This window comes from Oncorhynchus mykiss, chromosome 3, assembly GCF_013265735.2.
Source record: "Oncorhynchus mykiss isolate Arlee chromosome 3, USDA_OmykA_1.1, whole genome shotgun sequence".
NCBI lineage: Eukaryota > Metazoa > Chordata > Actinopteri > Salmoniformes > Salmonidae > Oncorhynchus > Oncorhynchus mykiss.
Window position 1 is genome coordinate 3,148,541 of NC_048567.1, and position 27,181 is coordinate 3,175,721.

The window sequence follows — 27,181 nt, forward strand, 5'->3', positions numbered from 1 at the left end:
TAATTACGAGTTGGGGGGGGGGGGGGGGGGGGGGGGGGGGTGTACGCGTGCATTTTTCCCAGTAGGATGGATTTATTTACGAGTTCCCAACATCATGTGAACACGGCATGTTTTAGACCTAAAACAACTCTCCTAATGACTCATTCACTGTCTCGATAGCGAGTCACAGAGACTAATCTTTACTCTTAGTCACTACAAAAATGTACTAATTGTTTGCGAATCGCACATCACTAATAAGATAGCCATACTGAGTAAATTTAACTAGCGAAATTATTCAGGCTGTACTAGTCACAGTATAGTTTTCATTGGCCGCCATTAAGTATAAATACTATCAAAAATGAAATCTATAGCTGAAGATAATATTAACATTTTTAGACTGTTGGGAAAGCCTTCAAGGTGAAGCTGGTTGAGAGAATGCCAAGAGTGTGCAAAGCTGTCATCAAGGCAAAGGCTGGTTACTTTGAAGGATCTCAAATACAGTATAAATATATTTTGATTTGTTGAAACAATTTGTGGTTACTACATTATTCCATATGTGTTGTGTTGATGTCTTCACCTTTATTCTACAATGTAGAAAATAGGGGGAAAAAACTTGAATGAGTAGGTGTGTCCAAACTTATGACTGGTACTGTATATAAAGTGTAATATTGGGATGCAAACTCAAAATGTAAGACATTATAATTGTGTATCTGACATGGTACAGGTGTATTATTATTTAAGCCCATAACCATGTGTGTGAGGTGTAAACTTTGTTGCAAAGTAGAATTTCTTAAGACAACCAAGAATCACTCTGTGTGGCCCTTGTTTGTATTATTATGAGTAAGTACATCAATGCTCCCATTTGTCCATGTTTCTTGGAGATCATTTGAATGGTAATGTTTTGTGATACTATCAACTCATTCTGTGGTATAAGCACATTCATAGTTCTATAACACCTAATGTCACTTTACTTAAGGTGTCTATGCACCCTCTATAAGGGCATATGACATGGTTATGATGCCCATCTTTCCATTCACTATGACAGAGAGGTTGTAAATGAGATAACACCATGCTATAACATCTGGTATGTAGACTCTTATGTAGTATGTAATAATACATGACATAAGTTGTCAGGCAGACTGTATAGTAGCAGTTGTAATTAATAGTTGACATTAGAGCGTGCGTCAACAGTATGTTCAGTCATTTTTAACACTCATTATAACCGGTGTTATAACATCTCATGCTATTTAAAACTACTTATGACAGCTGTTATATACATATACATAATGTGTTATATGGCTGTTATAAAAGGCTTTATGAATGCATGCACCTACAGTAAAGTGTTACCAATAATACTTTTTTGGTGTAGGAATTGTACATCTGTGTCCCGGAGTGATTATTGATCTGAGCTAGCAGCTGGTAGTCCTGATCACCTATTAACACTGTCTGTCACTCCAGCAGCATCACTGTTGGTCCTAATAACCTATTAACACTGTCTGTCACAGGTCCTAATAAACCATTAACACTGTCTGTCACTCCAGCAGCATCACCAGTGGTCCTAATAACCTATTAACACTGTCTGTCACTCCAGCAGCATCACCGGTGGTCCTAATAAACCATTAACGCTGTCTGTCACTCCAGCAGCATCACCGGTGGTCCTAATAACCTATTAACACTGTCTGTCACTCCAGCAGCATCACCAGTGGTCCTAATAACCTATTAACACTGTCTGTCACTCCAGCTGCATCACTGGTGGTCCTAATAACCCATTAACGCTGTCTGTCACTCCAGCAGCATCACCGGTGGTCCTAATAAACCATTAACGCTGTCTGTCACTCCAGCAGCATCATCGCTGGTCCTAATAACCCCTTAACACTGTCTGTCACTCCAGCAGCATCACCAGTGGTCCTAATAACCCATTAACACTGTCTGTCATTCCAGCAGCATCACCGGTGGTCCTAATAAACCATTAACGCTGTCTGTCATTCCAGCAGCATCATCGCTGGTCCTAATAACCCATTAACACTGTCTGTCATTCCAGCAGCATCACTGCTGGTCCTAGTAACCCCTTAACACTGTCTGTCACTCCAGCAGCATCACCAGTGGTCCTAATAACCCATTAACACTGTCTGTCACTCCAGCAGCATCACCGGTGGTCCTAATAAACCATTAACGCTGTCTGTCACTCCAGCAGCATCATCGCTGGTCCTAATAACCCATTAACACTGTCTGTCATTCCAGCAGCATCACCGGTGGTCCTAATAAACCATTAACGCTGTCTGTCACTCCAGCAGCATCATCGCTGGTCCTAATAACCCATTAACACTGTCTGTCATTCCAGCAGCATCACTGCTGGTCCTAGTAACCCCTTAACACTGTCTGTCACTCCAGCAGCATCACCAGTGGTCCTAATAACCCATTAACACTGTTTGTCATTCCAGCAGCATCACCGGTGGTCCTAATAACCCATTAACACTGTTTGTCACTCCAGCAGCATCACCAGTGGTCCTAATAACCCCTTAACACTGTTTGTCATTCCAGCAGCATCACCAGTGGTCCTAATAACCCATTAACACTGTTTGTCATTCCAGCAGCATCACCAGTGGTCCTAATAACCCATTAACACTGTTTGTCACTCCAGCAGCATCACCAGTGGTCCTAATAACCCATTAACACTGTCTGTCACTCCAGCAGCATCATCGCTGGTCCTAATAACCCATTAACACTGTCTGTCATTCCAGCAGCATCACTGCTGGTCCTAGTAACCCCTTAACACTGTCTGTCACTCCAGCAGCATCACCAGTGGTCCTAATAACCCATTAACACTGTTTGTCATTCCAGCAGCATCACCAGTGGTCCTAATAACCCATTAACACTGTCTGTCACTCCAGCAGCATCACCGGTGGTCCTAATAACCCATTAACACTGTCTGTCATTCCAGCAGCATCACCGGTGGTCCTAATAACCCATTAACACTGTTTGTCATTCCAGCAGCATCACCAGTGGTCCTAATAACCCATTAACACTGTTTGTCACCGGTGGTCTAGTCTAGTCTAGTTAGGTTCTTTCCACTAGTCCATGGGCAGACAGATGATGACTGTTTGTTGTTTTTGGATGATAGATTAAGTAAAGAGAAGGGAAAGATGTGGGTTATATGGTCTGATTAAACTGTCCACAGGTCACTGGGTTTCCATTGGGCAGAGAGAGTATCATCAACCCAAACCAGATGTCCTTATGGACTGTGTTTTCTTAGCTGATGTCACTGGTGATGATCTGAGAGGTTTGGTCTGGGGTCTGGGAATGGTGGGAGCGTTCTATGAAGCTGCTCCACACAAGCAGTTCAGACAATCTAGCCACCTAGCTACTATGGCAACATAATAGATATTTGACTTCAAAGATTTGCACTGACTGTGATCCGAAGACCACATGATATAACACGAAAAGGAGCATTAGCATAAAACGTATTTTTATCGAACAATACATAAACAATACAAAAACACATAAACAATACACAACATTGGCCCAGATTTCCAAATGTTCAACTATTTATGAAAAGATCTTGATGATTTTTCAGGAGGTGGACCGAAATCTGTCAGAGCTCTCAAACCACTGTATGTGTGTGTAAGTCTTTGGAGGGGTCGGACAAAAAGGACAAGACAAGGAGCAGTTGGACATCCATGGATATAGCACAATGAAGTGGACCTCTTCTTCTTCTTCAAACAGGGGTCACGGATGGCGGACAGAAAAGGAAGCAGAAAAGATGCAGGACAGAGGACAATCTGAGTGAACCCTGCACACATTGTAAAGCCATCACAACAGAGCCTGTGAGTCAGTAGCGCTCCTGGGAAAAAGAAGGAAGAACGCAGGAGAAGAGGAGGAGAGACGGAGGGAGCACATGGAATTCCAAAGGTAAACGAGAGGACAGTCAGGGGACGGGACAGGCAGACTTCCAGAGCTCTACCTGCAGATGTAATCTAGGATCTGTTCCTCTGCTCTGCCAGTCACCATCACCACTGTCTGAGGCTGAGGGCTGTGCTTCTGCTTGTGCTTCTGAAAAGCACTCTGTAACAACTGTTGATGTAAAAAAGAGAAGAGCTTTAGAAATCCAACTGATTGGTAATTGATGAAAGGGTGGGGGATGTCAGGGTCTGCATGGTACTGAACTACTGCTGATTCTTCCTAAAGGATTGCCTTTCTCCCATGATTCAGCCAGTACACTTCAGATCCATCAGCGTAATAGCACAATATGTTGAACATCAATAACATGAACATCCAGCACGTATTGATGAGAGTGAAGGGCATACAGTCCAGGGAGGGTTCTAGAGTGGTGTTATGTCATATTTAGGTGCTCTGAAGTCCGTGGAAGTTTCAGTAACGAGTCATTTGTGTGTCCAGAGCCCAAGTAGTGCACAATATAGGGAATAGAGTGCCATTTGGGCTGCAGCCGTTGAAAGAGCTGTCCTCCTCGGCCTGTTCATTATAATGCCCAGTAGTTTAAGGATAGATATTAACTAAATGGTCATGAGTCTATATATCATCCCATGTTTCATGGACTTTTTGCTGCCACATCCTCCCTTAACACACATATCAAATCCTCCATGGTCTTAAATACACCATTGTGCTTTCAATATATACATATATATATATATATATACACATGATACAAATATTGTATTATTATTAAGTACACAACTGTAATTACAACTTTCATTTGAAGAATAGGCTAATTGAACTGATCCTTCACAAGAGTGTTGGATATTTATCCTCTGGATGTTTCTGGTCTTCAGGCGTTATCTTCTGACAGTTGTTTTTCTGTCTCTGTCTTTGTTCTGAAAGAGAGAAAACATCATCAGACCTCCTGGTTTTCACCCACTGAAGATGACTCCCTATCCCCTTAATAGTGCACTATTTTTGACTATGGCCCATAGGACTCTGGTCAAAAGTAGTGCACTATATAGGGAATAGGGTGTCGTTTGGGACGCAGTCTTAGATTAGATGCATGAAATGATGTAGCCCAGCTCTCCATTTCACCTTATTTTTCAGTCTGCAGTCACAATGACATCATTGTAATCTAGGCCAACAGAGTGAAAAATAAAGGGTTTGAATCAGAATGGGATGTTTAGCATTTGTCTGTTCTATCAAAACAGAGCACCCTTGATTTTCTCCTGTGGTTATGTCCTTGGGGTCCAGGTTGTCTGGCCAGGAAGCCAGCCCAGGGAGCAGAAAGCAGAGCCTCATATTTTCCCTTCTCACCTCTCTGTGTTTTGTGACACACCTGGCTTGCATTACGTCCATTCGCTTTGGTGAGGAGGTTGTAAGTTATTGGAATGGCATTGTTTCTTGAGTCAGAGCTAGGCCGTACCGTACGTGAGCTAAGTGGGAGCGGGAGCTGGAGCTCCTGATCAATGCTCCTGGAGTCAAATGGAGTCTAATCAGATTTCAAAACAAGCTCTGGTCAGTTTTCTTACTGAAGCTTTTGGGGAAATCTTTTGGATGCTGACAGAATGTTAATCACTGAACAAAAATATAAACGCAACATGCAACAATTTCAAAGATTACAGTTCAAATAAGGACATTTGTCAATTGAAATAAATTCATTAGGAGATAATCTAGGGATTTCACATGGCTGGGAATACAGATATGCATCTGTTGATCACAGATACTGTTTAAAAAAAGGTTGGGGCATGGATCAGAAAACCAGTCACTATCTGGTGTGACCACCATTTGCCTCATGCAATGTGACACAACTCCTTCGCATAGAGTTGATCAGGCTGTTGATTGTGGCCTGTGGAATGTTTTCCAACTCCTCTTCAATGGCTGTGTGAAGTTGCTGGATATTGGTGGGAACTGGAACATGCTGTAGTACACATTGATCCAGAGTATCCCAAACATGCTCAATCGGTGACATGTCTGGTGAGTATGCAAGCCATAGAAGAACTAGGACATGTTCAGCTTCCAGGAATAGTGTACAGATCCTTGCGACATGGGGCCATGCATTATCATGCTGGAACATGAGATGATGGCTGTCTGCCATCTGCCCGGTACAGTTGAAACCGGGATTCGTCCATGAAGAGCGCAACACTTTACATGTTGCGCTGATATTTTTGTTCAGAATAAATGTTCCTGGGGGTGATTTATACACTAACACAATTCTGTATTGTGGTCATGTGTAACTCAGTTGGTAGAGCATAGTGCTTGCAACACCAGGATTGTGGGTTCAAATCCCACTGGGGACCAGAATGAAAATGTAAGCACTCACTACTGTAAGTCTCTCTGGATAAGAGAGTCTGCTAAATGACTCACTACTGTACATCTCTCTGGATAAGAGAGTCTGCTAAATGACTCACTACTGTAAGTCTCTCTGGATAAGGGTGTCTGCTAAATGACTCACTAATGTAAGTCTCTCTGGATAAGAGAGTCTGCTAAATGACTCACTAATGTAAGTCTCTCTGGATAAGAGTGTCTGCTAAATGACTCACTACTGTAAGTCTCTCTGGATAAGAGAGTCTGCTAAATGACTCACTACTGTAAGTCTCTCTGGATAAGAGAGTCTGCTAAATGACTCACTACTGTAAGTCTCTCTGGATAAGAGAGTCTGCTAAATAACTCACTACTGTAAGTCTCTCTGGATAAGAGAGTCTGCTAAATGACTCACTAATGTAAGTCTCTCTGGATAAGAGAGTCTGCTAAATGACTCACTACTGTAAGTCTCTCTGGATAAGAGAGTCTGCTAAATAACTCACTACTGTAAGTCTCTCTGGATAAGAGAGTCTGCTAAATGACTCACTACTGTAAGTCTCTCTGGATAAGAGAGTCTGCTAAATGACTCACTACTGCAAGTCTCTCTGGATAAGAGAGTCTGCTAAATTACTCACTACTGTAAGTCTCTCTGGATAAGAGCATCTACTGGAATCTATTTCTGTTTTCTTTAGATGTGAACATCATTTGTTGAATAAATATTATTGTTATATTAAGGTTAAGGAGGTTTCATCTACATTAGTTAAATACGCCCTTCAAGGAGGCTTATCAATTATAAACATTTCCCTTTTTGTATTGAAACAGTAGCCTATCTAAAACATTGATCTACTAAGCATGGATTTTCCACGCTTTCTTTTTCACTTAATGAAATAGTTGTGTCCTGGCTATTCTGTGAAATAAATAAAAAGTTAAAATGATTACATTGTCCTGAATAGGGCGGCACTACTCCAACATGATAAACTAGTTGGAAAAATACATTCAAACAAATTCATCATGCTCAGTGTCATACATTGACACTGAGGCGGCAGGGTAGCCTAGTGGTTAGAGCGTTGGACTAGTAACCGAAAGGTTGCAAGTTTGAATCCCTGAGCTGTCGTTCTGCCCCTGAACAGGCAGTTAACCCACTGTTCCTAGGCCGTCATTGAAAATAAGAATTAGTTCTTAACTGACTTGCCTAGTTAAATAAATAAATACATCTACATGTTTTATCTCTATTCAATTTAATTTGTCTTTACAACGATCCTGTTGCTGATAATCTAATTACATTAATATGACGATTCATTTAAATGCGCTCATTTATTTAATGTGCATTTTAGGACTGACTCCTGTTTCGTGTTGAATTAGTCTTTAACTACTTCCATATGTCTGTCCATGATAAAATACCCAGTGAAGATCATTTGAATACAATACAAGGCATGAGGTAGAATACAGTCGCAGGAGCAGCAGCACTGCACAGCACTCAACTCTATGCTGCGTCACAAATGGAACCCTATTCACTTTATAGTGCACGGACCCATAGGGCTCTGGTCAGAAGTAGTGCACTATGGGAAAAGGGTGCCATTTAGAGTACATACTATTAGTACTGCTCACAGCAGAGAGGGAACGCAACAGTCAATCAACAACAAGCTTCCTCTGAACACAAAACATTCACTTCAATTTTTTTCAATTGGTAACACTTTATCATAACTTTCATGAATAAGCATGATTATTAAACAGTTTAATCAACTATTTATAAATAGGTATTTCAATATTGGTAAAAATGTACAATTATTTATAATGGCTTACTCATAAACGTTTTTATGTTTTAAGTGTCACCAGCGCTTCTGAGTTTGCATTTGGTATAATACTCAATATCCAGTATCCATTTAACTAAAGGTACTGGGCTGGACCAATGTTGCTGTAATGTTTGGACCCTAAGGGGAAGCCTGGTTTGTAATGGGAGTGTTCACTGCCAAGCATCATCACTAGATCCCATGAAGACAAGATCCCTGGCATTCTAACCTTGATATGGAGACTATAGATTTACTGGGTTTTTCCACTTAATAATTCTATAAATCTAGAGCTAGAACATACAGTACTCATAAATGCTGGCCACGCTCTGTCTAAATGGAATAGAGAGTATAGTATGAAGTCTGATAAAGTACACTCGATAGGCATGATATGGCTGAGGCATGTAGTCTCCTACACAGTAAGTCATAGCTGTAGCTTAAGCATGTATGACTTTATTTTCATACATTTTCTGCCTCAGTTGAGGGTAACAACACTTGTGAAAACCTTGAAGAGACAATGATGTTTTACTTTATACAGTGTTCTCTCTCTACAGTCTACAGTAGCTCATTAGTCCACTCTGCAGGTCTGGAAAGGTGTTGAAAAGACAAAACTGCACTCGTATTATATCCTGAATAGTTCACATGTGCTTCATTTCATTATATTCTTCTTCTTTAGAAACAAAGAAACGAGTGGCTGCTGAAGGGTGTTTTTCTGGGAGAAAGGCTGTCCCAAATGGCACCCTATTCCCTATATAGTGCACTACTTTTGACCAGAGCCCTATGAGTCCTGGTACAAAGTAAAGCACTTTAAAGGAAATGGGGTGCCATTTGGGACAGCCTTAATGGGAGAAAGGAGTGAGAGCTGTTATGGAGACCAGTTTTACTTTAAGCAGCACATCAAAGAGCTAAGAGAGCTAGCTCAATCTGGTTCAAATACCAGCAGCAGAATGAATACAGGGTTCAGCACTGGATCAATCATTTAAAGGGCAATTATCTCATTAGCTGGTTTATTCTGTAGGATTCTAACAATGTCCAAGTACTTCCAGGATACATTTATTCTGGATTCATTATTGGGATATATGGTCAGAATCTGTTTTCATATGTCTATGTTTCCAAAAGTCCAAATCCAATGACCAATTATACTGTTGTAAAACTTTTATAGTCGCTGAACTTTGAATTAAAACCATTCACAGCATTATAAATCTGAAATATTTCTTCATGCATTGGATAAATATGATTCCTTCCTGATAGTGAAGAGTATTTTCACATTGTCATCCTCTTTCTGATGTTTAGCTGCCTTAGTCAAACATGATATATTCCTTCTGTTGCAAATCTAATGCATATATTCTATACATTCATACATTCTAGTTATTGTTGAATGATACTATCACAATCCCTACCATTGGGTTCAACGATGAATTAATATCTTTATGCTGTGCATGGGACAACAAAAACATCATGCCTACAGTTTCTGTCAAATGGCACCCTGTTTCCTATATAATGCACTACTGTTGACCAGAGAACTATGGACTCTGGCACCCTGTTTCCTATATAATGCACTACTGTTGACCAGAGCACTATGGACTCTGGCACCCTGTTCCCTATATAATGCACTACTGTTGACCAGAGCACTATGGACTCTGGCACCCTGTTTCCTATATAATGCACTACTGTTGACCAGAGCACTATGGACTCTGGCACCCTGTTTCCTATATAATGCACTACTGTTGACCAGAGAACTATGGACTCTGGCACCCTGTTTCCTATATAATGCACTACTGTTGACCAGAGCACTATGGACTCTGGCACCCTGTTCCCTATATAATGCACTACTGTTGACCAGAGCACTATGGACTCTGGCACCCTGTTCCCTATATAATGCACTACTGTTGACCAGAGAACTATGGACTCTGGCACCCTGTTTCCTATATAATGCACTACTGTTGACCAGAGCACTATGGACTCTGGCACCCTGTTTCCTATATAATGCACTACTGTTGACCAGAGAACTATGAACTCTGGCATCCTGTTTCCTATATAATGCACTACTGTTGACCAGAGCACTATGGACTCTGGCACCCTGTTCCCTATATAATGCACTACTGTTGACCTGAGCACTATGGACTCTGGCACCCTGTTCCCTATATAATGCACTACTGTTGACCAGAGAACTATGGACTCTGGCACCCTGTTCCCTATATAATGCACTACTGTTGACCAGAGAACTATGGACTCTGGCACCCTGTTCCCTATATAATGCACTACTGTTGACCAGAGAACTATGGACTCTGGCACCCTGTTTCCTATATAATGCACTACTGTTGACCAGAGCACTATGGACTCTGGCACCCTGTTCCCTATATAATGCACTACTGTTGACCTGAGCACTATGGACTCTGGCACCCTGTTCCCTATATAATGCATTACTGTTGACCAGAGCACTATGGACTCTGGCACCCTGTTCCCTATATAATGCATTACTGTTGACCAGAGCACTATGGACTCTGGCACCCTGTTCCCTATATAATGCATTACTGTTGACCAGAGCACTATGGACTCTGGCACCCTGTTCCCTATATAATGCATTACTGTTGACCAGAGAACTATGGACTCTGGCACCCTGTTCCCTATATAATATACTACTGTTGACCAGAGCACTATGGACTCTGGCACCCTGTTCCCTATATAATGCATTACTGTTGACCAGAGCACTATGGACTCTGGCACCCTGTTCCCTATATAATGCATTACTGTTGCCAGAGCACTATGGACTCTGGCACCCTGTTCCCTATATAATGCATTACTGTTGACCAGAGCACTATGGACTCTGGCACCCTGTTCCCTATATAATGCATTACTGTTGACCAGAGAACTATGGACTCTGGCACCCTGTTCCCTATATAATGCATTACTGTTGACCAGAGCACTATGGACTCTGGCACCCTGTTCCTTATATAATGTACTACTGTTGACCAGAGCACTATGGACTCTGGCACCCTGTTCCCTATATAATGCATTACTGTTGACCAGAGCACTATGGACTCTGGCACCCAGTTCCCTATATTATGCACTACTGTTGACCAGAGCACTATGGACTCTGGCACCCAGTTCCCTATAAAATGCACTACTGTCGACCAGAGAACTATGGACTCTGGCACCCTGTTCCCTATATAATGCATTACTGTTGACCAGAGCACTATGGACTCTGGCACCCTGTTCCCTATATAATGCACTACTGTTGACCAGAGCACTATGGACTCTGGCACCCTGTTCCCTATATAATGCATTACTGTTGACCTGAGCACTATGGACTCTGGCACCCAGTTCCCTATATAATGCACTACTGTCGACCAGAGAACTATGGACTCTGGCACCCTGTTCCCTATATAATGCACTACTGTTGACCAGAGCACTATGGACTCTGGCACCCTGTTCCCTATATAATGCACTACTGTCGACCAGAGCACTATAGACTCTGGCACCCTGTTCCCTATATTATGTACTACTGTTGACCATAGGCTGTCATGTAAAGTACTTAAGTGCAAATACTTTAAAGTACTACTTAAGTAGTTTTTGGGAGTATCTTTACTTTTACTCCACTACATTCCTAAAGAAAATAATGTACTTTTTACTCCGTACATTTTACCTGACACCCAAAAGTACTCGTTACATTTTGAATGCTTAGCAGGACAGGAACATGGTCTAATTCACGCACTTATCAAGAGAACATCCCTGGTCATCCCTACTGCCTCTGATCTGACAGACTCACTCAACACAAATGCATCTTTTGTAAATTATGTCTGAGTGTTGGAGTGTGCCCCTGGCTATCCATACATTTTAAAAACAAGAAAATGGTGCCGTCTGTTATGCTTAAAATAAGAAATTTGAAATAATTTCTACTTCTACATTTTCTTTTGATACTTAAGTATATTTAGAACCAAATACTTTTAGACTTTTACTCAGGTGGTATTTTACTGGGTGACTTTCTATTAAGGTACCTATACCTTTACTCAAGTATCACAAGTGGGTACGTTTTTCACCACTGGGAATAGGGTTCCATTTGAGACAGGGACTCAGAGTTGTAACGACAAAGTGGTTAACAGCAGAAGGAATGAGGAGGAGAACAGCCTCAGATTAAGGCATGATGCACATCTACATCATTCACCCAGCACTGAGATTCACATGTCTCCAGCAGTCCTCAAGACAATTGAAATACTATCTCCAGATTTGACTATTTTGGCTGACTGTATGCTTGTAGTAGTTACTTTGTCCAGGGTATTTGTGACTTGCCCGACTACTCATTCACATTGCTCCGGCCAAACACCAGGCTCACTATAATTTCTTCTCCAAGATGAACGTATGCAGTGATCGACAGAGCAGCGTAACTAAATTCAGGATGAGTCGTCAGGCAAATTTGTGAGTACTGCATGGATGAATTCTTACGGGTTAGCTCATTTATACTTTGATGATACACGATTCTCTACCGCTCACTTTCCACCTGGAGTAATGATCTTGTCCAGTTCACAAGGTTCAAACCAACGGCTTAGTCCTCACTGTTTTCTCTTGACGTCAACAATCAGTCCTCATCTAGGACACTCATCCTGGGGCTGATGCAGGTCCTGCGTGGCTCAGTTGGTAGAGCATGGTGCTTGTAATGTCAGGACCGTGGGTTTGAGTCCTGCTGGACCCACCCATAACAACATGTATGTACGCACTACTGTAGGTCACTTTGGGGAAAAAGCGCCTCCTAAATGGGATATATTATGCAGGTCTAATGTAATGAGAGTTGAGGTTGTACTTCAATGTTTCTGCTCTGACTGATCCCATCGACTCCACCAGTGGTAGGGAACAGAGGTGTAGATTTCACACTGCGGGGAGGCTGCCACATGTCAACCATTCCCACATAAATTAGCTTAGATGTGCTACGGTCAGGTTAGGATGAAATTGGCTCCTTATTAATAACTACAGTATTATAGTATGACACTGATTTGAACGAGAAGGCAGCATTGAAGAGGGTGAATATATCCAAGTGTTTCCCTAACTTTTTTCCATAACCTACCTAATTTATTCAACATATTCTTATGATCAAACTAATGATAGTTTGGTGACAGTTTGAACTGATATAGACTATCTATAGGGGACTATCCAAATAACGTGGGGCCAAAACCCAGCCTTTAGCCATGAGGAGTTCGGCCACAAGACGCAGCCCACAGTTATGAAATTCTCATTTTCTCAATGACAGATTGACCTGAAATAAGAACCCAGAACTAGCTCTAAAATAGTTTGTTTGGAAGTTGAAAGGCCACTTAAAGGGACTCCATGAACGGCCTAGTTAAGTTATTTATCTCTGGGAGGATTTCAACCAATAAGACGCTTGACATCCACACCATACCACTCTCCTGTCAGTCATACAGTAGCTCTGCCCCTCCAGTGGCACTCACCATTTTCCTCTGCTTGCTGAGGCAGAAAGTACAGATGTGTTTGGGCTGGTTCTCTGAGCCCTGGCCGGGCGAGGGGCTGAGACTGTGGAGGGTGTGGTGGTGGAATGGGGGTGTGGAGGTGTGGCACGGCTGCCCATCCCCACACGCCTCGCCCACCAGCAGCACATTACCCAGGTGGGAGATGTAGCTGGACGCCAGCCGCAGAGTCTCGATCTTGGACAGCTTCCTGTCAGCTGGCTCGGTGGGGATGAGGGTCCTCAGGGCAGTGAAGGCCGTGTTCACGCTGTTGGTGCGGTCCCTCTCTCGAGCGTTTGCCACGTTCCGCTGCCGCACCTCCACCACCGGGGCCCCTACCACCATCGGGGGCCCCGCCAGCCTCCCAGCAACTCCGCAGAACTTCCTCTTCCTGCTTCCCACCTTGATCTGAAACCCGTTGGAGCCGCCGTTGAGACGGAAGGAGGACTTCTGGGAGTCGGAGCCCGAGCTCTCGCTGCCGCCGTTCTCCTCCTCGTCCTCTGACATCATGCTGATGTCGGAGAAGAGGAAGCGGCTTGGGGGAGCCGTACGCACCATCGTAAAAGACATCAGTCCAGATCTACAAGACAGGTGGGAGACTCCTCTCTCATATAGAGACCTGTAGAAAGACCAGATCCCCCCAGTATTGTAGATCCTCTACTTAATCCTTGGACATGAGGACAAAAGAGATCAAGACACTCAGATTAAATCACTATTTGATATCTCTCGCTCTTTCTCTGCTTCTCTCCACCTCTCTCTCTCTCTCTCTCTCTCTTCCTCTCTCTTTCTCTGTCTCACCTCTCTCTCTCTCTCTCTCAAGGTGGACCCCTCCTTCACTCCTGGCTGGCTATATTGTGAGCGTCTGTTTCCTCTGGGTTCCCCTCAGTGTGCTGTTAGCCTCCCTCTGCCTCTACACAGATACACGTGTGATTTCTGTCTGAGTGTCTCCGTATGGCTGTCCTTTATAGGCGGTGGGAGGGCCTGCTGCTCCGCTCTACTCTACTCCCCCCTCTGCTCTATGTAGGCGGTGGGAGGGCCTGCTGCTCTGCTCTGCTCTACTCCCCCCTCTGCTCTATAGAAATCTCAGAGATAGAGTTAGACTCTCTCAGTGTCCGGGCTGGACAGGGGTTGGACTGGGGTTGGGGTTGGACTGGGGCTGGGGTTGGACTGGGGCTGGGAAGATGAAAAGAAACGTGGTCTGTATGATGATGAAAACAAATACATGTGATAGACAGTCACTGAACGCCGGATGGTAAGGTCCACTACTTTATGCTCTCTCTCTCTCTCTCTCTCTCTCTCTCTCCTCTCCTCTCCTCTCTTCTCTCTCTCTCTCTCTCTCTCTCTCCTCTCCTCTCCTCTCCTTCTCCACTTCACCATCTACACAGAAGCCTATTGATTTCATGTCAACTGTTTCACACCTCTCGTTCTCAAATAGCACAACAACACAGTTCTGGACTATTGTCTTAATCTCAGCGTTCTACGGTATGAGAAAGCACTGCCTTGACTGATTTGACTAGCGTGGCACTAACGTGAGGTTAGGGCAACACGAGACGGCTGTTGAAAGGTAATATCACAAATGTATAATTTGTCAAGTTACACAATGTTTCAGTCAACCTTCATCTTTCTTATTTATTCATAATATTTATTCTGTGAAATTGACAGCGGAAAAGTAGCCAACAGTCAGCGCCATGGTTGATTAACAGGAAGTGCTAGAGGCAATAAAGTTGGGAGGAGGAAGTGGACGGACGGGAGAATACTGCAGCCAGGTGGACCTGACAGAATGCCTATGCTACTATTACATAGACATGCAGTAGCAGGATTTTCCCTCCACTTTACATATCTCACAGGACCATGCAGGCAGCTCAACACAGTATTACTTTCACCATCCTAATCAACTGTTTCAGGGGATTTTTTTTCTTCCTGAACAATAATCAGATATACTACAAAATGGTCCTAGATGCCAAGAAAATGTCAACAATATAGGAAATAATATACTGCTTTCCATGGCAACATTTGCACATTGCAAAATATGGCCACATTTCAATTGCAAAATTACATTTATAAATTAATTGAGTAAGTGAAAATAGCTAAAAAAATTGTACAACAGACACGGCTTCCTTTTCTTGCTACATCCTCAGCTGACATGTCCTTCTATGTGTTCTGTTCATTGGTATAACATCTCAACATGAATTCATTACTTAATATCTAGTGTCACTGATGAGGTACACATCTATAACATGTCACTGATGAGGGACACATCTTTAACATGTCACTGATGAGGGACACATCTTTAAACATGTCACTGATGAGGTACACATCTATAACATGTCACTGATGAGGGACACATCTTTAACATGTCACTGATGAGGGACACATCTTTAAACATGTCACTGATGAGGTACACATCTTTAACATGTCACTGATGAGGGACACATCTTTAACATGTCACTGATGAGGGACACATCTTTAACATGTCACTGATGAGGGACACATCTTTAACATGTCACTGATGAGGGACACATCTTTAAACATGTCACTGATGAGGTACACATCTATAACATGTCACTGATGAGGGACAAATCTTTAAACCTGTCACTGATGAGGGACACATCTTTAAACCTGTCACTGATGAGGGACACATCTTTAAACGTGTCACTGATGAGGTACACATGTTTAAACATGTCACTGATGAGGGACACATCTTTAAACCTGTCACTGATGAGGTACACATCTTTAAACCTGTCACTGATGAGGTACACATCTTTAAACGTGTCACTGATGAGGGACACATCTATAAACGTGTCACTGATGAGGGACACATCTTTAACATGTCACTGATGAGGGACACATCTATGAACGTGTCACTGATGAGGGACACATCTTTAACATGTCACTGATGAGGGACACATCTTTAAACGTGTCACTGATGAGGGACACATCTTTAAACCTGTCACTGATGAGGTACACATGTTTAAACATGTCACTGATGAGGGACACATCTATAAACATGTCACTGATGAGGGACACATCTTTAAACATGTCACTGATGAGGGACACATCTTTAACATGTCACTGATGAGGGACACATCTTTAACATGTCACTGATGAGGGACACATCTTTAAACATGTCACTGATGAGGGACACATCTTTAACACTGTCAATGATGAGGAACACATCTTTAAACATGTCACTGATGAGGGACACATCTTTAAACTCCCTCCTCAGTTCCTAAATATTATTAATGACACCCTTCCCCTGCCTCCCTCCCTCCCCTGGTCTACCCAGCCTCCCTCCCTCCTCCTGGTCTACCCAGCTTCCCTCCCTTCCCCTGGTCTACCCAGCTTCCCTCCCTTCCCCTGGACTACCCAGCCTCCCTCCCTTCCCCTGGACTACCCAGCCTCCCTCCCTTCCCCTGGTCTACCCAGCCTCCCTCCCTTCCCCTGGTCTACCCAGCCTCCCTCCCTTTCCCTGGTCTACCCAGCCTTCCTCCCTTCCCCTGGTCTACCCAGCCTCCCTCCCTTTCCCTGGTCTACCCAGCCTTCCTCCCTTCCCCTGGTCTACCCAGCCTCTCTCCCTTCCCCTGGACTACCCAGCCTCCCTCCCTCCCCCTGGACTACCCAGCCTCCCTCCCTTCCCCTGGTCTACCGAGCCTCCCTCCCTTCCCCTGGACTACCCAGCCTCCCTCCCTTCCCCTGGACTACCCAGCCTTCCTCCCTTCCCCTGGTCTACCCAGCCTCCCTCCCTTCCCCTGGTCTACCCAGCCTCCCTCCCTTCCCCTGGACTACCCAGCCTCCCTCCCTCCCCCTGGTCTACCCAGCCTCCCTCCCTTCCCCTGGTCTACCCAGCCTCCCTCCCTTCCCCTGGTCTACCCAGCCTCCCTCCCTTCCCCTGGTCTACCCAGCATCCCTCCCTTCCCCTGGACTACCCAGCCTCCCTCCCTCCCCCTGGACTACCCACTCTGCCTCCCTTCCACCCTCAGTCCCAATCCTACTGAACTCTTCTGACATGGGTCAGGGACCTGTCAAAATTTGGAAACTGTTCTGGGAGCAGTACCGCAGACGGCTCGATTGGGCCATTAAGGCGTCTGTCTGCTGTCCGGAGTGATGAGTGACGTGTGTGTGTGTGTGTGTGTGTGTGTGTGTGTGTGTGTGTCTGGAAGCTAGGATGTTGCTGGGGACAGTCCAGGAGCCCGGTCTGCCACACTCCACTCAACCGGTCTTGAAGTGATGCAGGCTCAACAGCTGAGAGAGATAGAGAGAGATAGAGAGAGAGAGAGAGAGATAGAGAGAGATAGAGAGAGAGATAGAGAGAGAGATGCTTGCTTCCTGCACAACTAAGGGAGTTCACACAACTGGAAGACATCAAATTGACTTTTGAGTTTTCCATTAATTTCCTCTTTTATGACAACGTTTCTCACAGATACATTTTCAATTTAATAAGTTCAAAAACAATTTAATGAATGTATTTCTTATTCCTCAAGTTAATATCCTTCAGAATATAAAAAAGAACAAAATACTGTGTCCATGAACTGTGTGGGCTTATTTATATCTGGTGTGTATACAGAATATACAGTATCTCCATTTCAAGGCTGTGAAAGACCCATTACAAAAGACGTCAAGATATTTGTATGGTTTTTTCCTAACTCTTAGAGGCTGGTGTAGCAGCACACACGGTAGGTGACACAGTACCGGAGAGAATATCATGCAAGATGTCATCGCTTGTGACTGGTTTCAGGAAACAAAGCGTATGTCAGAGGAAGTGGTAGAGAAATGATTTGGCAGCCTCACACTCCTCTCTCTCTCTTAGATGATTGCTGGTAATTGGGTTTTTGTGGCCATGCCATTTCTTCCAACGTCCTTTTCTATTTTGTAATGAAGGATGAAGTCAGTCTCCCCTTTCAATTCCATGCCGTAATCTCCAACGTCTTCAGATGCCAAGGAATTCGGATCACTGGAGCTGCTGTGGAATGGAAAACTGAAGTGCTGATCTGACTGGGAGGCAGCCAGGGACCTGATTGTATTTGCCAGCCACCTCCGTTCTGACAGCACCTACTGAGAATTTCATGTATTGATTCTAAAGACGTGGCGCCAAAATCATTATCACCTCGGACGGAGAGGGGAGTTCTGACTCATATTGACTGTACAGTAGAATTTTCCTAGACTTGCCAATCCAGGAACAAATGCTCTCCAGTCAATGAATAAGGCTGAGGTAGCCACTGATAAACTGTTTAGACGATATCCTCTCCCTTCTGGCTTCACTGTCAGTATTATTAGAGCTCTTTCTGGCATGGACACACAGCGCTGGTTCCTCTTCCTTCCCCCAGATCATTTCTGTAAGTGAGAAAGGGGTTCTCTGTCAACTTACCTAGGAACCGATTGAATATTTACACTTTATACCACTGTAACTTCTGATCGTTGTTGTCAATCACTGTTTCCTCCCGGGTGTCACATGGTGGATGAAAGGTTCAGTCCTAGGCTTTGTATACCATGATCTCAGGAGGAGATCTGATCTGAAATAAGTTCTGTTTTACTGACCCACAGAAAGCTGTGAGAAAGGCTCACGGCGGAGGGAGGGTGAGGGCCGACTCACGGCCCCTGGCTGTGTCTCATATGGCATTCTATTTACTAGTCCAACGATCTAACCACTAGGCTACCTGCCGCCCCTGGAGAGTGCTGTCCTGAGGGAGCCCTTCAGACAGCTTGTAAAGCCCCACTCCAGGGCAACACACCACTAGAACACAGCAAGCCCCACTCCAGGGCCACGCACCACTAGAACATAGCAAGCCCCACTCCAGGGCCACGCTCCACTAGAACATAGCAAGCCCCACTCCAGGGCCACACACCACTAGAACACAGCAAGCCCCACTCCAGGGCCATGCACCACTAGAACATAGCAAGCCCCACTCCAGGGTCACGCACCACTAGAACATAGCAAGCCCCACTCCAGGGCCACGCACCACTAGAACATAGCAAGCCCCACTCCAGGGCCACGCACCACTAGAACATAGCAAGCCCCACTCCAGGGCCACGCACCACTAGAACATAGCAAGCCCCACTCCAGGGCCACGCACCACTAGAACATAGCAAGCCCCACTCCAGGGCCACGCATCACTAGAACATAGCAAGCCCCACTCCAGGGCCACGCACCACTAGAACATAGCAAGCCCCACTCCAGGGCCACGCACCACTAGAACACAGCAAGCCCCACTCCAGGGCCATACACCACTAGAACACAGCAAGCCCCACTCCAGGGCCATGCACCACTAGAACACAGCAAGCCCCACTCCAGGGCCACGCATCACTAGACCATAGCAAGCCCCACTCCAGGGCCACGCACCACTAGAACATAGCAAGCCCCACTCCAGGGCCACGCACCACTAGAACACAGCAAGCCACACTCCAGGGCCATGCACCACTAGAACACAGCAAGCCCCAATGTCGTTCTAAGACACTATATAGATTTATCAACTGTGTTCAATTTCAAAGAGCTATGTTTTTTTTATCCTTTCTGCCCAATGACCATGCATGCAAAACACACACAGACACAGACACAGAGACACACACACACACACACACACACACACACACACACACACACACACACACACACACACACACACACACACACACACACACACACACACACACACACACACACACACACACACACACACACACACACACACGTATAACACATGCAAGATTTAATAGCACATTTGTTCGGGGAAAGAGACATGGTCATGTGACAATGCTGCCTGTTCACTTGTTCAAAGCTAGATAAGGTAGGGGGATTTTATAGAAACTAGTCACAGATGTCAATCTGGTGTTGCAGGTATGAGGCATAATGTGTTGCAGCTTGATGTTTGAAGACTTGAGCCTAAATGACTCATTGGTTGTACTGTGCCCTTTCAGTTTTATGCCTTGTGTAATGAGTTTATAATGAGCTTGACTTAACTATGTGCACTGATAGGACCGACCGACCGACCATCTGACCTGCTCGAGCTCATAGGCAACCAAAGGCCTGTTTTTGTCTGTGGCAACTCAAACACCCTGCTGGGTTATTACAGTTGGAGGAGTTTGGAATACCAGCAACGTTTTATCAAACCGAGTTGGAAAGACCACCACATGCAATATTGTAGTCCTACTGTAATGTCAATGAGACACAAAGTATTTTAAGACCCTTTTCATTTCAAAAACTGTGAATAAACTACTTAATACTTTATTTTCATTCACATTTCCCCATTTGTATTTGACATTATGCTCGTTTAAAGCTTTAGGTGGTTCACCTTCAGCAAAATATACATTTCTGTGGTGTTTTTATGATTTCAGAAAGATTCAAAACGTTTCCAGTGATAAAAAATAACGTAATAATTGCAATGTTTCCACCAATATGTCCCATAGGTCTTAAACTTGGTCCAAAAAGTTGTTGCTTAAGAATGTTATTTTCCACATGGACACGTGGGTACGATAGGCTACCAGCGGTTAGGTTGGAGATCATTTCATTTTCTCGTCTTGTGTTCATAATTGTTCTGTGTTTGTAGATACACAAACATGCCTCTCTCTCAGTAACAGACAATTAGCTGAAAATACACTTGCAACCTTCCTAATTATGAAATCCCTACACTGAGATGAACTGCAGCTACATATCATCAAATCTATTTTTTTTCTGTAATTCTGAAAAGATATCGTCTGACATAATGTGCAGCTGACTTGGACCTAAACCTCCCAGCCTGATGGCTGTTGCCAACAACACATCAGTCTGTAAAATGTATATAGGTTCAGACATTTTGTGAAATAGCACAGTTACAAATAGAAATGAAACTGGATGGACATCAGAAATAGAGGAAGGACTAAAAACAAACTATTGTAAAATATATTGTGTCTGTAAAATGTGTATAATATGTATAAACTGAAGGTAGAAGACTAAGTGATATTGTTTATTAGTTTACTCCAATTGGGGGAGGGGTTGTAGGGTTTGCAGGGAATAATTGGAGTCGAGGCAGCAGGCAGGGCACTCTCGTGTCACCCCAGGTGATTGGCTACCAGGCTCACCCAGAGCCCCCTGTTGCTCACATGTTTTTGTTTTCACTGCATTCCCAGCATAAGGCGCTCGTAGATTCAGGCGCAGCTGGGAATTTTATTGACAGATCATTTGCCCATAGTTTAGGGATCCCCATTGTTCCTGTGGATTTGCCTTTCCCTGTGCATGCCCTAGATAGTCGACCATTAGGGTCAGGGCTAATTACGGAGGCCATCGCTCCACTGGGCATGGTTACGCAGGAGGGTCACAAGGATTATTGATTCTCCTGTGTTTCCTGTGGTGCTGGGCCTACCCTGGTTGGCCTGTCATGACCCCACTATTTCGTGGCAATAGAGGGCTCTCACAGGGTGGTCACAAAAGTGCTCGGGGAGGTGTTTAGGGGTTTCCGTTGGTGCTACTATGGTGGAAAGTCCAGACCAGGTCTCCACCGTGCGCATCCCCTCTGAATATGCTGATTTGGCTCTCGCCTTCTGTAAGAAGAAGGCGACTCAATTACCACCCCATCGACGGGGGGATTGTGTGCGATGAATCTCCTGGTAGACGCAGCACTTCCCAGGAGTCACGTGTATCCCCTGTCGCAAGAGGAGACGGCGGCTATGGAAACATATGTCTCCGAATCTCTGGGGCAGGGATCTAGATCTCAGGAGCGCTTACAACCTGGTGCGTATCCGGGAGGGGAACGAGTGGAAGACGGCATTTAGTACCACCTCAGGGCACTGTGAGTACCTCGTCATGCCGTACGGGTTGATGAATACTCCATCAGCCTTCCAGGCCTTTGTAGACAAGATTTTACGGGACCTGCACGGGCAGGGTGTAGTGGTGTATATCAGCGACATTCTGATATACTCCGCTACACGGGCCGAGCATGTGTCCCTGGTGCGCAATGTGCTTGGTCGACTGTTGGAGCATGACCTGTACGTCAAGGCTGAGAAATGCCTGTTTTTTCAACAGTCCGTCTCCTACCCAGGGTACTGCATTTCCACTTCAGGGGTGGAAATGGAGAGTGACCGCATTTCAGCAGTGCCTAATTGACCGACTCCCACCACGATTTTTAGGATTTGCCAACTACTACCGGAAGTTTATCCGGGGTTTTGGTCAGGTAGCGGCTCCCATTACCTCACTGCTGAAGGGGGGACCGGTGCGTTTGCATTGGTCGGCTGGGGCGGACAGGGCTTTTGGTCACCTGAAGGGTCTGTTTACCTTGGCTCCGGTGCTGGCTCATCCGGATCCCTCTTTGGCGTTCATAGTGGAGGTGGACGCGTCCGAGGCTGGGATAGGAGCCGTGCTCTCTCAGCGCTCCGGTACGCCACCAAAGCTCCGCCCCTGTGCCTTCTTTTCAAAGAAGCTCAGCCTGGCGATGCGAAACTATGACGTGGGGGACCCTGGAGCTGTTGGCTGTCATCAAGGCCTTGAAGGTGTGGAGACATTGGCTTGAGGGGGCTAAACACCCTTTTCTCATCTGGACCGACCACCGCAATCTGGAGTACATCCTGGTGGCGAGGAGACTGAACCCTCGCCAGGCAAGGTGGGCCATGTTCTTTACCCGTGTTGTTTTCACCCTGTCCTACAGACCAGGTTCCCAGAACACTAAGGCAGACACACTGTCCCGGATGTATGACACAGAGGAGCGGCCCATGGATCCCACTCCCATACTCCCGGCCTCTTGCCTGGTGGCACCTGTGGTGTGGGAGCTGGACGCGGACATCGAGTAGGCGTTACGTATTGAGCCCACTCCCCCCCAATGTCCAGCTGGGTGTCTGTACGTTCCGTCTGCTGCCTGCGACCGTTTAATCTATTGGGCCCATACGTCACCCTCCTCTGGTCATCTGGGCATCGGTCGGACAGTGCGCTGTCTTAGTGGGAAGTACTGGTGATCCACTTTAGCTAAGGACGTGAGGGTTTATATCTCCTCCTGCTCGGTGTGCACCCAGTGCAAGGTCCCTAGGCATTCAGAGGGAAGTTACAACCCTTACCCGTTCCACGACGGCCGTGGTCGCACCTGTCGGTGGATTTCCTAACGGATCTTCCTCCATCACTGGGTAACACCACGATCCTTGTCGTTGTGGATCGGTTTTCTAAGTCCTGTCATCTCCTCCCTTTGCCCGGTCTCCCTACAGACTGCGGAGGCCCTGTTTACACACGTCTTCCAGCACTACGGGGTGCTTGAAGACATAGACCTGATCGAGGTCCCCAGTTCACGTCAAAGGTCTGGAGGGTGTTCATGGAACGTCTGGGGGTCTCGGTCAGCCTTACCTCGGGATTCGAGGCGTCGGGCGAGGGGCCTTCAGTACCTCGTGGAGTGGGAGGGGTACGGTCCGGAGGAGAGATGCTGGGAGCCGGTGGAGGACGTATTGGACCCCTCGATGCTGCGGGAGTTCCACCGTCTCTATCCGGATCACCTGGTGCGTAGAGCTGGCACAGGACTTACCAGGCTGGGCAGACGCACCGGAGACACAGTGCGCAGAGCCGGCGCAGGATATCCTGGGCCGAAGAGATGCACCGGAGACCAGGAGCGCTGAGCCGGCACAATCCGTCCTGGCTGAATGCCCACTCTAGCATGGCAGATGCGGGGAGCTGGCACAGAGCGCACCGGGCTGTGGATGCATACCGGTGACACAGTGCGTGTAACCGCAAAGCATGGTGCCTGAAGGGTCACATGCTCCTCAAAGCGACTGTCTTGCTCCAGAGTCCAACCCCTCCAAACCCTTTCATCCCTCTCCACTGCCAACCACTCCTCGCTCAAACGGTCCAATAATTCCTCCTCGGTCTCGGACTCACCCCTCAGCACCGACGCCCAGGTCATCTGCCCCCCCCCCAAATGTTTTGTTGGGGCTGCCTCTCGGGTTTCCGTTGTGTCCTCTCCTCCTGACTACGCTGCTTGGTTCGTTTGTGGTGGGATCTTCTGTTACGTCCGTTGTTGGAATGAGACCAAGGTGCAGTGTGGTAAGCATACATCTTTCTTTATTTTGATGAACACCCAAAAACAACAAAAGATAAATGAACATAAAGTTCTGCAAAATATACAGCAACTAACAAAATCAAGATCCCACAATGAAGGTGGGAAAAAAGGCTGCCTAAGTATGATCCCCAATCAGAGACAACGATAAACACCTGCCTCTGATTGGGAACCATACCAGGCCAACAAAGAAATAGAAACCTAGATTTGCCCACCCAAGTCACACCCTGACCTAACCAAATAGAGAATAGAAAAAGGCTCTCTAAGGTCAGGGCGTGACAAGGTTAGAATAAAATAAACACTAGGGGAGAGAAGTTTACAACTCAGAACCATATAGTTCTTGATCAAATATTTCAGTTTTTTTGTGTGTGCTGAGGAATTCAAAAATATTTTAATTCTTGCTGAAGCCTTTGTTAAAGCTGTTACTCGGACAGTTTATAGGTGGAGAGGGGAGATGCATTGAGTTTCCGCCATTTTGAATGTTTATTAAGTAGTAATTATTGCTCACAGCAACATATTCCATGCAGTAGTCTACTTCTCTATGAACACGACATAGCCATCTGCATGATCTTTCTCACCACTCTTAAGTATTGCTGTGCAGATCAAGTCATTCATATGCTGTGCCTTCGTTTTCTATCCTTCTTCTAGGTCATCTGGGTTAAATAGTTAACAGTGAATGAACGGCTTGCATCGTCTTTCTATCAGAAGACACACGGACTACAGTCGCATAACGTGTCATTTTCAGCTATAGAGGTTACAGATTATTTCTATGATGTGTTCTGAAGTGTAGCTGCTGTTGTAACATAACTGATCTGATCCAGCATGAGTACCAGAGGACTACATCACATTGTTGGGTGTTTGGAAGGCCTGTTAGTTTCTGAACAGGCTCAGAGGACTCCATCACATTGTACTGTGTTTGGAAGGCCTGTTAGTTTCTGAACTGGCTCAGAGGACTCCATCACATTGTACTGTGTTTGGAAGGCCTGTTAGTTTCTGAACTGGCTCAGAGGACTCCATCACATTGTACTGTGTTTGGAAGGCCTGTTAGTTTCTGAACTGGCTCAGAGGACTCCATCACATTGTATTGTGTTTGGAAGGCCTGTTAGTTTCTGAACTGGCTCAGAGGACTCCATCACATTGTACTGTGTTTGGAAGGCCTGTTTGTTCCTGAACTGGCTCAGATGACAGATGACAACAGCACATAGTGGCTGTGTGGCACCCTATTCCCTATTTAGTGCACTACTTTTGACCAAGTCATGCACTATATAGGGAATGTGGTATCATTTGGCATACATCCTAAATAAGTAGGATGAAACTGGAGGAAAAAAAGTTATTAATATGTTGATATAAAAGAAACACTGGTCCACTTCACAAGGTCGCAAAAATCCGGTAACTTTCCTCAAATTCCCTGGTTTTCTAGAAAACCCAATTGGAAAATTTCCAGAATCAGGAGGGAATAGGAAATACTTTTGGAAACGTTACCAGATTTTTTGCAACCCTAACAAAGGCTTGACTTTGTGTGATTTGACTTGAACTAGTTAATTCACAAGTAAAAGATGGAGTGCTCTCCACTTGGGCCACTTATCAAAGGCAACTATAGACTTCTGTCCAGACGACATGCTTAGTTTCATACACCGCAGCCGATTTGGACTTGACAGGACAGCCCTGTTCCAACGTATGAAATGTACTACTGCCACTTTTGTCTACATAGCTCATAAAGTGCAACCACACATGCAAGGACAATGAGACCCGTTGTGAAAAGTAAGATGTTCGTAGAGGCCTCTGCCAATAGAAACAACAGTTGAGAGAAAAACAGTAGAAGGTTGTAAAAAGACATTCCCTCCCTCCGTGGTAAATCCATCCTTTCCTTGCTTCTCATGGTTTGTGTCAAAGGGCTGTTCAACAAACAATAACATGGTGATAAGGAGTTATATACTTGACCTGCTGCTCTTTCCCCTTTGAAAAATAAGGTCAGATTAGCATGTTTTGAAACTAGCAAGCATCCAAAATGGCACTCTATTCCCTATGTAGTGTAGTACTTTTGACCCGAGCCCATAGGGAAACAGTGTGCCATTTGGTAGGGAACAGGGTGCCATTTGGGACACAGAGAGTATAATCAAGTCATTGTTAATGTGATAAACTGCTTGAAGGAAGCTCAATAAGATTATGCTGCGTTCACTATGAGGGACACTTCTAGTGACGTAAACCTATAGGTCTACAGTTCTGTACATTATATACAAAGGGTTTTTTAAGGTACTTAATGGACGTTCAACATAGTATGCTTTGACAAGTTTACATTTGAGAAATGGCATTTTCAGTCCCCTCAGACATTCAAGCAGTGTGAGCATATTCAGATATTCTATAGAGAAAACCAGAGGTTGTAAAAATACAGATATACCTACTTTTGGGCTGAAGCTCCATTATAACTTCATTACCTTGACATTGGTGTCTGTGTAAAAACAGGATGTGGTAGGTGAGCTCTCAGCTAGATGAGCATGTTTAATCTGGGCAAGAGATGGATGTGGTCACTAACTTTATATTATATGAGCTACTGACTTACTGGACCTGCTATTACACAAGGCTTTCGCTCTGACTGAGGGCACCATTCTGGAATAATACTGTTGACTTGAACTACCGGTTCATGTTTGATTGACTGATTAAGTTTATTAGATAATTAAAAGTAGAAGGCCGCTCAAGGAGACAACATTACACATGGAGACAA

General features: G+C 45.0%; 1 protein-coding gene across 1 annotated transcript; it reads right to left on the reverse strand.

Annotated features, from left to right (window-relative positions):
- Positions 1-3,468: 3,468 nt before the first annotated feature.
- Positions 3,469-14,383, reverse strand: LOC110506836 (basic helix-loop-helix transcription factor scleraxis). The gene is made up of 2 exons (XM_021586699.2): positions 13,448-14,383; positions 3,469-4,808 (listed from the first exon to the last, which is right to left on the reverse strand). The coding sequence occupies exons 1-2, from the start codon at positions 14,030-14,032 to the stop codon at positions 4,770-4,772; spliced, it is 624 nt and encodes a 207-aa protein (XP_021442374.2). The 5' UTR covers positions 14,033-14,383; the 3' UTR covers positions 3,469-4,769.
- Positions 14,384-27,181: the final 12,798 nt, after the last annotated feature.